This window comes from Drosophila sechellia, chromosome X, assembly GCF_004382195.2.
Source record: "Drosophila sechellia strain sech25 chromosome X, ASM438219v1, whole genome shotgun sequence".
In the NCBI taxonomy this organism is placed as follows: Eukaryota; Metazoa; Arthropoda; class Insecta; order Diptera; family Drosophilidae; genus Drosophila; species Drosophila sechellia.
Genome location: NC_045954.1, coordinates 4,062,245 through 4,076,530, shown reverse-complemented (window position 1 = coordinate 4,076,530; position 14,286 = coordinate 4,062,245). Strand labels below are relative to the sequence as shown.

General features: G+C 44.9%; 2 protein-coding genes across 3 annotated transcripts; both read left to right on the top strand.

Annotated features, from left to right (window-relative positions):
• The first annotated feature begins 24 nt into the window (after positions 1–24).
• On the top strand, positions 25–2,794 carry LOC6612516. Its single transcript, XM_032724932.1, has 2 exons — positions 25–403; positions 464–2,794. Exon 2 carries the CDS (start codon positions 2,367–2,369, stop codon positions 2,649–2,651), a length of 285 nt encoding a protein of 94 aa, XP_032580823.1. The 5' UTR covers positions 25–403; positions 464–2,366; the 3' UTR covers positions 2,652–2,794.
• Positions 2,795–11,323: 8,529 nt separating this feature from the next.
• On the top strand, positions 11,324–13,661 carry LOC6612518. Of its 2 annotated transcripts, XM_032726169.1 has the most exons (3): positions 11,324–11,495; positions 11,673–11,971; positions 12,058–13,661. In XM_032726169.1, exons 2-3 carry the CDS (start codon positions 11,678–11,680, stop codon positions 13,471–13,473), a joined length of 1,710 nt encoding a protein of 569 aa, XP_032582060.1. In that variant the 5' UTR covers positions 11,324–11,495; positions 11,673–11,677; the 3' UTR covers positions 13,474–13,661. The 2 variants fall into 2 exon arrangements, with proteins under 2 accessions (XP_032582060.1, XP_032582061.1); XM_032726170.1 differs by lacking the exon at positions 11,324–11,495 and having other exon boundaries at positions 11,502–11,971.
• Positions 13,662–14,286: the final 625 nt, after the last annotated feature.

The following is a 14,286-nucleotide window of genomic DNA, read 5'->3' as shown; positions in this document are numbered from 1 at the left end:
GAAAGACCGCATTTGGTTGGCAATAAGCGAGGTAATTGGCCATCATCAGCAACGAGTTCTACGATTCTCACTCAACCTATTGATGGCTCCTTGTTTCGCTTGAATTTAACCCAATTTATAACTAGATTGCAGGGCATCAGTCGGGCAGTGTTATCCCCATCCGTCTGGTTTCCCAGTTTCCATGTTTGCCCTCGCTTTTTGTTGCGCCTCATTGGGCAAAGCGCGCTTAGAGCGTGTTTCTGATTGTTGGCATTATCTCCGTGTCCACGTCCTGCGGAATGAGGCGGGAATTTCTGCCCGCACACACACACTAACTTCATGCTTCCTGCATACACTGAAAGAATGGAGGTGAGCTTATCAGACACTAAAACGTTCGACTTTCGAGTTAAAACAATAAAGAGCTGTAAGTTTGTATCTATATATTAACTTATACATATGTTATATATTGATAATTTTGCCGTAGACATCCGATTTTCATCCGTGTCCTGCTCGGCGCCAATCCAAAACTTGCCTGCCCGTTGCCGTTGTCCGATTCTTGGACTTTTGGGCTGGCTTTGTGGCCTTTCGATCCGATCCGATCCGATGCGATGCGATGCGATGCGATCCGCTCCGGTGTGTGTCAAAGCATATTTGCCAATTGGCTGCGCTTTGTGCCCGGCAAAGTCGGCAAATGCCAGCGGGCCAAAAGTCAGCCAGGCGGTGGTGGCGGGCAAACGAAAACGCATGGGTAAGGAGGACCATCGACCGAATGGGGTGCACAATTAAAACTCCATTACAGCGCTCTTGTCCTGCTTCTTTCTGATTTTGCCTGGCTTTTGGCCCCGGGGTGTCGGTTTCGCCCCTGCCATTTTCAGCATTTCCTGAGCTTTCGATTTTCCATTTCCACTCCCGACTTCCGCAGCTTGGCCGCAACAAACGGTTCAATCAATAGACAATAGGGAACCTGATCCGAAAACCCCAAAAACATTGCAGCTAGTTTTTTCCCCCCACCCACATTGACAACGATTTGCAGAACGGAGCGGATCCCTGATTTGCTGCTTTTGGGATTTTTTTTGGTTTTTTTTGGTGGCATGTTGTTTTCACTGCGGCTTGCAGGTGCCAAATATTCCGAAGTGCTAAGCTTGTTTAAGCTTTAATTTACCATTTAATTAGTGAGCCCATTGAGTGCTGCTTAGTGCTGAGGAAAGCTGGGGAGCACAAAGAAATTCAGTCGAGTGCAAAATGAAATTAGCCCGAAATGCCATGGATTAATTGAACAAAGTTGTCCCGACTAATTCGATAATTGATCGCAATTAATTGCCAGTTTTTTGCATATGTACTACCCTCAAATAAATAATCGCCGGCTCAATTCGAATGGCCATCGTTGGCCACAGGCAGCATCATTAAATATTTTGGTGGTAATGTGATGGGTGGGGGAAAGTGTCTGTGATTGGCATTTGACCTGGAACGCGGCAAGTTCAAACGTTAGACAGCCGCCGGGTGAATAAGTGGAATTTAAAGCACTTTCCTTTCCAATTTCCACGTATGAGACGGTATGGTATATTTTCATATTTATGTATCTCATGCCTGTGTACTTAATGAAATTATTTTATTTGCCATGCAGTGCATTTCGCACTTTCATTAGTCCAAGTCAAATTATTTCTGTGGGGTGCTTTTCATCGATTTTTGCCCAATTTTATTCTCGAGCAGCAGCAGGACAATAGAGAAATTGTTTGCTCAGTTTAATTGTATATTGCTATTTGATTAGTGCTCCAAATGATATGCATCTCTGTTCAGATTTTCCAACGTATGTATTTCACAGATTTTCCAGGCTCTTCTGCTGCATTTTAATTTGCATCTGGACTGAGCGTGATTCCCCAATAAATAACTATATACCCGTATACAGTACAGTAGTTACTGGCTTAAAGGGACGCTAAACAATGACTGGATCGTGCCTTTTGCTGGGCAAGACTGCTTATCATAAATGACAAATCTAGAAGTGAATGCGAATGCTAAACGACCAACAACTAAATGGGCCAAAAGACTCTGGAAAATGGGAAAATGCGCTCCAATTTTCCTGAATTTGGTGTAACTGTAAATGTAAACGATATAATCGCCAGTCTCCATATTCTTCCTTTTCTTTGCCATGGAGTGGGTTGCTGCCCCCAAGTTGAAGCCAAAATGGAAAACAGCTAACAGTCAACTGAAAGTTAAAGTGCTGGGAAATTCCAGGGTATAACCCAAAGTTTTATGTGTTTCGTATGATTTTCCAAATTCAGTTTCATTCTGTCTAGAAACCTTGTTCAGATTACTCACTGAGCAGATACGACAGATTACTCTTAAATTCTATTTTCACCAAGCATTTCCCTTGGAAATTTGTTGTGGCAATGGGGCGTTACCTGTACGCTGACCACATTTTGGAGGCCTTCAACGTATTCCGTCGCCCACTCAACCTGGACGAGGTGGCCTCGTATGTGGCCGAAATGGAGGCCAAGGCTGTTGACGAGGTGCGACTGGCGGTGGATAACACGCTGACCGCAGGCTGGATGCACGGATTCCTGGCCATAGAGGACGGTCTGTTCACGCTGGCCTGCGGCTACTGGGACGAGACGCAGCCGTCTGGCGGCAAGAAAGGGAGACGCCGCACAGCGAAAGCAATGCTAAGGAGTTAATGGTGAATCTATCACAATCAAAAGTCTTGTCGCTCTACCATGGTGGGCTTTGCACAAAAAAAAAAAAAAATAATAAGAGAGGGCACAAAATTGTTTGGATAATTTCCGAAAATTGCTAGAAATAAAACCGTAATGCTTTCCAATCGAAGTGTTTCCATCATTTGGCTGCTACTTGCAACCTGCTCCTCAACGAGAATTCCGAGTCCGACGTGCCGCCAGTTTGTTGGGCATCGGGGAACTCTGGGCTCCGGTTCTGGGTTAAGTGACCGCACTGGGAGCCATTTGGTGACCCACTTCGTATTGATTTCAGCACTCCGCCTCTCCTCATCATCGTGAAGCCCAAACCGTTGGCCTCTATTGTTTGCCGGCCGTCAGCCGGAGAACTCCCCAAAGTCGGGCAGAGATGGAGTCTCCGATAAGCTCGCAACTACATGCAGCCCCAAATTGGGCTGTCAGTAGTCTGTAATTGTGTGGGTTCGACTGCACAGGAAGAAATCTTGGGCAGTCTGCCATTTGATGGAACATCAAGTGGTGTACTTGCTATTTAGTATATTAGCTTGATACTTTTCTGCGAGTGCTCGCAAGTGTTTGCTCGTGTTGCGGTTAAGTAGGAACTACGCCAACTTATAAGGCAGCCAACTTTCATTTCCACTTCCGCATCCGCATCCGGCGAGGCCCACACCAAGGACATTCACACCCCCTTTTCATTCGCGAAGGAATGAAAGAAAGAAAAGAGTAGAGCGAAAAGTCCTCTTTTCCGAGTCCTGCCCTTTGGCATTCGCCGAAACTATTAAATCACATTTTACGAGCGTTAAGTGCACAATTAAAAGCATTTCGTTAATGTGAAAAATGTGACGCTGTCTTGGCTCGGACTTTCCCGAAAATTTCCACCCGCTCCGCCATTGTGATGTAATTAAATTTTCAGCTGGCAGGCCGCGCATTGCGCTGCGTTCACCTTGGGGCCACTTTTTCGGGCACAACTCCGGATTTTGGGCCATTATCCTCGGTACTGCGATGGCAATGCGTCCTTTTTAATTCGATTATGGCTTGATGTTGATGTACTTTGAGCTCCATTAGAACTGCCCAAATGGTCCTTTAATCTAAAGTTGATCGAAACACATGAGAGCAGAGCTCAAGTGGTTAACTAACTATGCGCTAAACATCGATTATCAATTCTTTCTACTGCGTTAGGTCACCATTTCCTCGTCGGGGTCACCAAACCTCCCACCCCACTTTGCATCCCATCGTCTTCATTAGGAGAAAAACGAAAACTAAGTGAGTAATATGAGCCTTAGGAGGCGTGTGAAGTGCACACTTGATTTAGAGCGTGGGTGGTTGCGAGAGTGGTGGATGGGGTGGACTTGCACCACCGTGCTACCACCCCGCCGCACCGCTAGTCCCCTTTACGCATTCGCCTAAGTGCGGAAGCATGTTCAAGTGTGTTGGAAATGGAAATCAATGTGTTACTCTGGTTTTTTTTTCAGCGATTTTATATTTTGCCTTCTTTGCTCATCACTCGCGATGACGTCACGTCCGCCTAGCTACCATCGAGCAGTGGGCGTGGCCGAATGGCGGCGGGCGGATGACATTTGACAGTACAAAGTTGCGATGGCCCTCCACTATCGAAATAAAAAGAAAATAAGAAAGTGGGAGCGTAACAAGGTGCAGGAGAGTCAAGGGGGATAATACGGAGTCAGCTTTCGGAACTCTGCGATCCAACCTCGCTGCCAAACATGCAACGGAGGCATATACTCCCGCACACAGCATTGAGTCTTCCTCGACTTCTGTGCGTCCTGCTCGTCCTTTTTTGCCAGAATATGCCAGAGCTTCCGGCGCCGTCCCGATGGCCTGCTGTGTCCTTTGATATTCGGCGGATGGTGCAGTTGGAATCGCGACGCTTTAAAGGCGAAACATTTAGTTTGTTGCATCTTTGGACATGTTGCTCCGCTGTACGTGACATTTTGCGGAAATGGAAGCCAGCTAGAAGGCAGCAGCTAAGGGCTGGATTCGCCGGGATGAAGATGCCAGCGATTTCTTTTAATTTGCATTGATGTTTTGATTGCCACAAAGCGAGCAGCAAAGCGGAACGAGACGAGATGCACGCCCCAAAGGAAATCGCCCAGATATGAGCATACAAAGGATATTTCCTATCCCACACACAACAAACTGCGCTTTAGTTCTTCAAAAATGAGGCAAATTCGGCGTTGGCACATAAATAGAATAGAAGCAAATTAAAGTTTGCCTGGGCTGGACATCATCAAAAGGTAAGTTTATGTGCAATCACGGATTGCCATAAACCCTCTAAGTAATGAAGGGGTCCGAGTATGATTTTAATCGAAAGGATCAGGCGGCACACGACCCAGCGCAAGCGTATCCAATTCGTTTTCCGGCCACGTCAGTGCTGCCGAAATATAGATCAAACAAAAACAGCTCTGGGCGAGGTAAAAACTAGTGACGATCGCACGTCAACACACGGACAGCACGGACACAACGGACACTAGGAACACTATTAAGACTAGGGACACTACGGACACTACGGACACTACGGACACCATAATAATATAATAAAAATAAATAATATTTAGCAAATATTTCAGGTGCCTAGCTTTAAGCATTACATAAATGAAAGCAGCGTAAAACTGTTAGAAACTGCATTTTGAATAGTTTTTATTTTATTTTTTTAATTTTATTTTTAATTACTATATTTTCTTGGCCATAAACCGGATAGATTGTCATCACACAAGCAGAGCCTTCGTCCGTTTCCTGACTCCGGAGTTTTCTTGCTTTTCATTTTCCCCAACGGTATTTCTGGGTTTTCTGTTATTTCTGCTCAGTTCGTGTCCGGATTGTCCGGCGGTGGCTAAGTCTTAAGACCCATAAAACCCATGTAGCATAACTAATAGGTCTTTGGCCAGAGAGTTTTGTTTATTCTTTGCTTTGCTATTGCTATTGCTTTTGCTTTGCTTTTCCGTCCGAAGCTCGATTGCAGTTCAATGGACGAGCGTTGAAATTGTTTTCATTATTTCATTTCATTTGGCCCGTGCCATGTGCACCTGTGAGTTATTGGCCAGGAATCGAGCTGTGGATTAAAGCCAAGCTGCCAACGCTGCCTCCCCTTAGTTCCCCCCCCCCCCCCCCCCCCACCAACCCCCCCACCCCACCCCCCCTGCTGACGGAAAAGCCCTCGGAAGGGCGAAAAGCGTAGCAAAATCGTATGGGAGAAAATAGAAAGGAAAATATAGTTAAATGGAAAAACGTCGCCAAAGAAGTTCAAATAGAAATGCATAATTCAAACTTAATGCAAACCATGCGCGAGTCACAGTGATGTTACATAATCACGTGCAGCTCGGTATGTGATTTCTACGAAATTTTACAAACTTAATGACAATGTTCCCTGCTTAGGTTATGCCTTGAAAATAATATTAAATTGTTGCTTACTTTCAATTTTTCTTTTTTAATAAAATCGTTAAACTCCCAATTGCCCAGCGGTATCAATATGCGAATTTGACTTGAAAAACCATCAACTTTTCACCGTGATCGTTCAAAGGACCAAAGGATTTTATCATCGACTGAGGTGCACACACACACTCACCTGTGTGCTTAAATCAAATATTGGCAGGTGTACGTGCATGTAAGCTCTGAATTATGCATGTGTGCGTGTGCCTGGCGAACGGCGCCTGAGCATAAATAAAATAATTGCATATGTCGCGTGACGCAATTCACCTGTCCACCCACCGGAAATATCCCCCCCCCATCACTCCACACACAGCATTTCCTCCCTTTCCGCCGATTTCCCCAAGTAATTCGCATATTTATTGCATGTGCATGCAAAATGTACGGCACGATGAGCCGATTAGTAGATAAAGAATTTATATATACTTAAATATCAGGATTCTTAGATATATATAAATATATATATATAAACTGCACCATTTGATTAACGTTACTTCCGGCTAAAACCAACCACTTAACTCAATTTGCGAAAAATCCCGATTTTATTTGCCACTCAATCAACTTCAACGCATGAAAAGCAAAGAAAATGACCCACAATTAAAATTCATGGTGGGATTTCGGCCATCTATCACGGATCGGCGCATTGTCCTCTACGGCATTTTCACATTTTCACTGTTTCCATTGGCATTTTCACTGAAATATATATATATACATATTTTTTGTTCCGCAGTTTAAACTGCGCGTAATTCGTTTTCCACAGTATCACTTTTTTGTGTTAGCTACTTGCATTGTGCCTGCAACATGGGCATAATAAATAAGAGAGGCGGGTGCAAGCCGCTTAATCGACGCATCCTTTGAATGTTGCACACGGATGGGATGGGGCGAAATCCCGAACGGAATGTATCGCAATGCCAAAATGCACGGAATGTGTATTAAACGCTAAGCGGCTTACGGAGCAAAAAATCACTGGGCATTCGCTATATGCCAGGTAATGGGTATCAATCAGATTGTTATCTTTAAGATAGCAGATAGATTTTCATTTCGTTAATCAACTGCAAGGCGCTGCTTATTTGCCCCAGGTGGGTAATTGGCTAAAGTTGCACTGCAGCCTGCAGGGGCTTTTATGAATTTCAACCTGGCATGCAAATATAATTCTCGGTTATTTAGCTTTAGTTACTAATACTTTTTGCACTAAGTCCATCTCTCCCTCTCTCTCTCTCTGTTTGCCCTGCTTTGTCTCACTCATCCGGTCATTTGTTTGGCTCTCTGTCAGACAGAAGCTCATTTCTCTTGGTCGCTGCATGAAATTTCATTTCAAAATATGAGAAATGCATTCGGCAACTTTGCTGCCACGCACGTGCACTGCGAGAAACTCGAGTCAAGTTGTCTCCTCACTTGGTACTCCTTAAATGCACATATGTAGTACTTGGTGTCCCCATAATGACTGCATCCACTAGCATTGCATTGACTTTGGAGCGGGAAACGGGGCGAAAGGGGTCATCATTTTCCTCAACATGGGTGCATGGAAAGTGGGCGGTGGGCGGTGCTGCCCCACTACGTATGTTGACTTTGCCCAGAAGGTTTCGCTCTGGCACTCGGCTCCCTTATTTATTCAAGCAATTGCCACTGTCAACACAGCGCACATTGATAGGCCAATGATGAGGAGGAAAAGCGGGAAAACTCGTTGGGCGTAGTTGGGTGGGGGGGGAATAGAAATCGAAAATAAATTTTCAAACGATGAGGGAAATGGAAATGGAAATGGCGACGGCAACTTCTTAGCACTGTCTGTCTGTCTGTCTGTCTGTCTGTCCGTCTGTCTTGCCTGCAATTGGACAATTCTATTTTTGTTTATCTTTGTCTGTTGCTGTGCAGCTCATTTCGTTCATTTACATTTCCCATTTTCCATTTCGCCAGTAAATGTTGTGCACAGCAATAAAAGGGAATGTGAATGGCGACAGGCGACAGGAGGCGCTGACACTTGCCGGGGATTGTCCTGGCCCACCCCAGTGGATGTGTCTCCTGGAACTCAAGGAGGAGCCCGGTAGCTGGCTGGGTGGACTACAATATGCTCAATGTCAATTTGAATGGGAAATGACTTGGCAGCGAGGGAGCGTAAATCGCTTAATAGCGACTACCGAGCATTCTCTTCACAAAATAAAAAAAAAAAAAATATTTGATTTTTATCGCCATGGGAAAATTCGCAATTAAAAAGTTGAATGCAATCTATCCAAGAATAATATTTTCCAATGACTATACATAGAAATATTAGCTATCCAAATAGACCTTAAGTAAACTCTTACCGCAAATTGCTGCAAATCCACTTACTCATTGCCCCAAAATGGAAATGGAAAATGTGCTTTTCTTTATCGTCCGAGGAGTTCCTATGGCATTATGCCTAACCATATCTATGCTTGCTGCCAGTGACATGCATAAATTAACGCTGTTTAAAGGCCGCGGAAAATTGAAAGGCGCGACTGCTGGAGAAAGCAAAGGAAAAGCTGCGCGGAAAAGTATGCTAAGATTTGCCGGCCTGCCATTTACGCAAATAAATGCGAGAAACTTTTACACGAAAAACGGGAGGGAAAAGTGAAATCAACAAGGAGCTAACTGAAAGTCCGAATATCCAAATAGGAACGCGAGTCCAAGCCCAAAGTTGCCGTCTGAGCCAACTACTTAGCGTCAGCGACAGGCGTTTCGTTGCCACCCTCATTTTCCACTTTTGTACACTGGAAAAAAGTGTGACAGCTACTTGCAGTCTTAAAGGATATAGAATATAAGTCTTATGTATATATGGCCATTTTACTCTCATTTTTTTATTTCAATGATTTTTTAACGAATGCATAGTTTTTTTTTTTAGTCATATTCAAGTGGGTGGCAAAGTTGAGTGCCCTTGGATTCGCCTCAAATGGTGTGCGCTATTTTGTTTTAAATATATAAGCACAGTAAATATAAGAGTATAAATAAATATAAGCAAACGGGGCAGGCTAAAGGGCGGCCAAATGTTTGGGCAGTAAAAATTGTTTACGACCACTAAAAGGGAAACCGCGGAACACGACACGACAAGGACATCAGGCGCAGGCACAGACTTTGACCACCCACCCAGCCAACTGCTCCACCCATCCACTGCATAACCGCAGGTCACCATATTGCCAATGTTTATGTGGCTGCCTGACAATTTTATGCCCATGCCCAGGCGATGGCCCAGCGATTTCGCATTTTCAATCCATTCCGTCGTAGGAGCACTCAAACTGGCCATGATTCAATTTTAGTGGCCATATAGCTTCAAGTCCAAAACAAAGTTGAAGCTTAACCGCCATTTTGTGGAGCTACTTCTGTCTGCTCAACCAAAATCCATCAAAAAGGGTGCTTACATGCGTTTAAGCTATAGCATAACGAATGCCAACGAATTTAAGTTTAATTTATACGAATTAATTCCGAAATGTTATTTTTCCATAACATAAGTTCGAAGCAGCGCGATTGAAACTTAACCTTGGACAAGCTCAAGCGGAGAACAACTTGATCCGGCTGGAAGGACCAAGACAGATGTTGCTGTCAAAAATGATTTCAATATCACTCCATAGCTGCTGTGTTGCCGCCTTTAACCCACTTTGACCCACCGGTCCAAGGAGCAGAGCTCGACTCAATCCCGAACTGCTGCCTTACCTCCTCCTCCTCCGGCTCCTTCTCCTGCTGCTCTTCCTGCTGCCGCTCCTTTTCGGCCAGCTGGAATATCGGTGTGGCTGGGGCCAAAGTGCCAGGCAGGTAGGTCTCCTGCCTAAAATTATGCAATGCCCGGGCTTTAAAGTAGATTACACGAAATTTGCACACGAAGGCACAGAAGCCCACGACGGGCATTAATCACGGAAGAAACTCCTGCCCCGTGCCCAGCGTGCCCCATCCTCGAATCCTCCAAAACCTCCTATTGTGTGTGTTTTTAAATAGTTGGACCACGCCCACTGGCGCAGGAAGTGGGGGCAGAGGAGCTGGAGGGAACAGCAGCAAATAAATTGCCAACGTGCCGGAATGCAACGAAAACCCTTTGGGTTTGTGAGATTTTTCCATATTGCTTCCTTTGGCTCCACCAGTTCCATTAGACTCCTGAAACTGGTTATGCAATCCGCTCTCCCACGAGCAAAGAAAATAATAGAACAACAGCACACACACACACATACACACACAAAGCCGGAAAATTAGCATAATTTTTCAATTGTCCTTTGGGCACGTGGCGCAGGCCTTAAATATTTTACTTTGCGCACTATTTTCAAGAACATTTCATCGAAGCTTTTGCCAAAAATAATTATTTTTCCCCTACCATATCGCAATTCTTGCCGGTGTGTCGACGTAGTCCTTAATATTTCCTGTGCTTCAGCTATATATTTTTTTTTTTTTTTTTTGTGTGCCCAGGGGTTTTTTGCTTTTCCCACTCGCCAAATATTTTTCTTGAGCTCAAAGTGAAATGGCATAAATCATGTTCAATATTATTTCGCTTTTTACCCGCTCCGTTTTCGTTTTTCGGTTCGTATTGCGGTGGCCCCCGGGTTAAATGATTTCATTTTGCGGCTAGATGACAACCCTGGCAGGAGCTGAAAAGCAGCACTTGTTGCCCTGTTGATTTGATTTTATTGCCCAGCAAGAAAAGTATTGAATGCGAGGAAAGGGGTAGGGGGGCGACGCGGAGAGATCAGGTTAGGCAAACATCCTTTGGCAAAAGTGGGCGGTAAATGTCCTGGCCTGCCAAGAAAATTGCTTTTGCGGTCGGTTCTCCTGGCTCCATCGTAATTACCAAAAATGCCGCAGGTCAACTCCGGCTTCTTTCTTCCTGTTCCTGGCACTTGGCACTTGGCATTACCAAATTACCAAATAGCTGGCATCTAAGCAATACAACTAATTTGTGTTAAAATTCCATTAGCTGGCCCAGAAATATGCTCAGCAGGAGTGATTGGCTTTCGGGCGGGCATGGCATGGCATGGAATGGCCAAAATCAATCACCAAGTCCCATCACGCACATTGATGAACAGTCGGAAAATTCGGAAAGCTAGCCCTGCGGCAACCCTGATAATCCAGCGCCGTCAAATCGGCTTGGGAATGAGGAATGAAATGCCCACATCAGTGATTCTGCATATATTTGGATACTTAAACTCAACTAAAATAAATAAAAATAAATAAAAATAAATAAACTAAATAAAATAAAAAACTAAACCATCTGTACCAGAATATTATTTGTGTTGTGAAATCATTAAATCCCAACATCGTAGATGGCCATGCCAGCCAAATCCAGGCATGCCATGCTTTCAGTGACTGTCAGTTTTTGGTGATCAGACATTTGTTTCAGTCATTGTGTATAATTCTTACAAGTTTTGTATATATTTTACTGCACTCGTTTGTGAAACGGTAAGTGAAGTGGCGTGCATAATCGAATTGCGCAATGCCTCGCGGCGTGTGGTTTTCAAAACCGGATATTAATTGTGCGCACTCTTAAGAAAATAATTGGAATTGAAATTTTGTGGGTTCTATGCGTTAACAATTTTCTATTTTTTTCTGTTTTTTTTTTTTCGATTGCCGCTAAAGGAAACATGGAACACATCAATCGCGCACAAAATCTGAATGGGAGCGCTCGTCCCGCGTTGACCAGCGAATTGGCCTTCAATAGCGTGGTGCCATGGAACAATGAGATCTCTCTCTCTCCACGCACCCATCGCCGCCACGGGGAGGCCATCCAGCCAGGCACCGATGGGATGGACTTCAGTGAGACGATGTTTAAAAGTCTGGGTGCCGTGACTCGCGTTTGCATTGGCACATCAACATTTTGGTGTACTTCTTCACTTTTGCAATGTCATAGCAACTATTTTAATCGCTATATTTGTCCGGTAAGTACCAGATATCGATTATCAATAATATTGCTTATTACGCGTTCTTGTGAAAGTCGATAACTGAGTACTGTACTATACCTTAGGTGAATTGCTTTCGCGAGGGCATCGACCTTATTGCCGTGGGCTTTCGAGCTGCCTACACCTGGATGAGACTGCAGGAGCCACTGGATCCATTCATGCAACCAGATAAACTGATGACGCTCCTGCACACGGCCGTGCAGCTGGAGATGCCGGCACTGAAAGCGCTGTGTTATGAACAACTGTGCACCAATCGCTTCCGCGAGGAGTCCGCCTTTCAGGTTTACCTTAGGGCCTTGAAATATCCGCAACTCGAGGAGCTGCGCAAATTAATGCTGCAAAGGATCGGTGCTGCCTTTCTGTCTGTGCTGGGCAGTGATGATTTTGTGCGAATGTCCCTCGAGGATGTGATGACCATGCTGCAGCAGGACGCATTGGGCGTCAATTCCGAAGTGGAGGTGCTTGTGGCCATTATAAGGTGGCTGAGCTGTCAGACGAAGTGCATTGAAAAGGCCACGCCACCTTTGATGGGCTGCCTTCGGCTCACTCTCTTACCAGTGGTTATTCTGGAAAAGTTTTGGCTCTGCGCCATGACACCACCGGTGCCCGACGAGCCCTTCATGAACGTTGTTCGTAGCAATATCCACATTCGTGAGAGGATCAGCTGTGCGATTACTGTGGCCCAAGTGCAGCACTTGCTTACGCGTCGTCGTGAGTTTCTCGCCTTCTGCCGCTCCAAGGGCTTACTCGTCGATGTGCCCAGGGAGTGGATATACGATGTTGCGTGCCCTTATCATCTGCGGAGGCCTGGTGGTCCCTACTCCCATGTAGTCTCTGCTTATGTCATTTCGAAATACGCGATAGGAAAGGCTCAGCGGCTAAAGGAAGCCGTAAAGCGTTGGCCCCGGCGTGATTGTACATACTTGCCGCCCTCCGATGATCTACAGACCATCAATGAGCTGCCCGAGGACAAGGATGAAAAGGAGGCGGAGATGTTCGTAGAGCCTTCGCCGCCAGAAATGTCCGAATGGCCATCTCTGCGAAATGATGGCAAACGTTACATTATTCGCCACTTACGTAGCACACGATTACTACTGAGCGAAATAATGGACGAGCCGCATAGAACTACTGACCGTTGGGAGGAACTGGGCCGACGCATTCAGAATATTGAGCGTGAAGGCGCATCAATGCCCGGGGTCATTACCACCAGTACGTCGAGACTTGTATTTCCCACGGTCATGACTTACATAGCACAAGAAGTCGCTCAAGAAGAACGCTTTCGCAACATGGATTCCGATTTGCGCACAAGCAACCTGGACGCCATCTATGCGTATTTGTTTCTGCATGTCGGCCGCATGAAGCTCTTGGTCCCGCCGAAAGCCAATGTTCCTACCGAGAATTCGACCACCGAGGAGAATGTGCGTCCCATGGAGAGCTTTGTGCTCGATACCGAGCGAATGATCGAAGCTCTACGCTTTTAAATGCATATGTACATATATTTTATATATGATATGATGATAATCATCAACGCCCCCCCCCATATAAACCACTCCCCAATCCGCCCTTTAAATTACAGTTAACATAAACCAACCGGCCAATTTCCTAACTGTTTGGAGTTATGAATTATGGATTGTAAACTACACATGAAATAAAATGCCTCAAAAAAGCATTGTGTCTATTTTTGAAAAAGTTTGAAATTCAGTTTGGAATTCGATAATATTGATTGGCGAAAAATTTCCTCAATAGCTGTCACAATTTTTCAACCCGAACAGCTGTGCTTAGCGTTTTTATCACTGCGCTTTTATTATTTCCGTTCGTTTAATTAAAGCAATTTATGCCGATGAATTGATTTCAATTATTTGCGCGGTCGTCCTGTCAACGCTGCCCGCTCCACAGACCACTTGTCACAAATGGATTTCTTGTGTTCCTTTTTTGTGTCTGCTAGGAACAATATCGAAAGGAGCAGGTGTCGCGAATTGGGGTCAAAAAAGGACACTTGCTGGTAATAAATAATTTGCTAAGATTTCAAATCTTTACATTAGCTTAAATGTTATAATACTTATAGGTGCATATAGAGCTAGCCTCTCTTTTCCGCCCACAAACGGTTTCGCATCATTAATTTTGTCCACGCGGGGAATCCCCGATGCTCTCTTCATTTCTGTGTGTGTGTGTGTGTGTATTCAGGATGTGTGTGCGTGTGTGGAGCATACACGTTTTCATGTGTTAACGAGTTGGAAAAATTATTATTACATTATTATTTTGTCGGCGACTGGGAGTTATTCAACGGCAAGCGG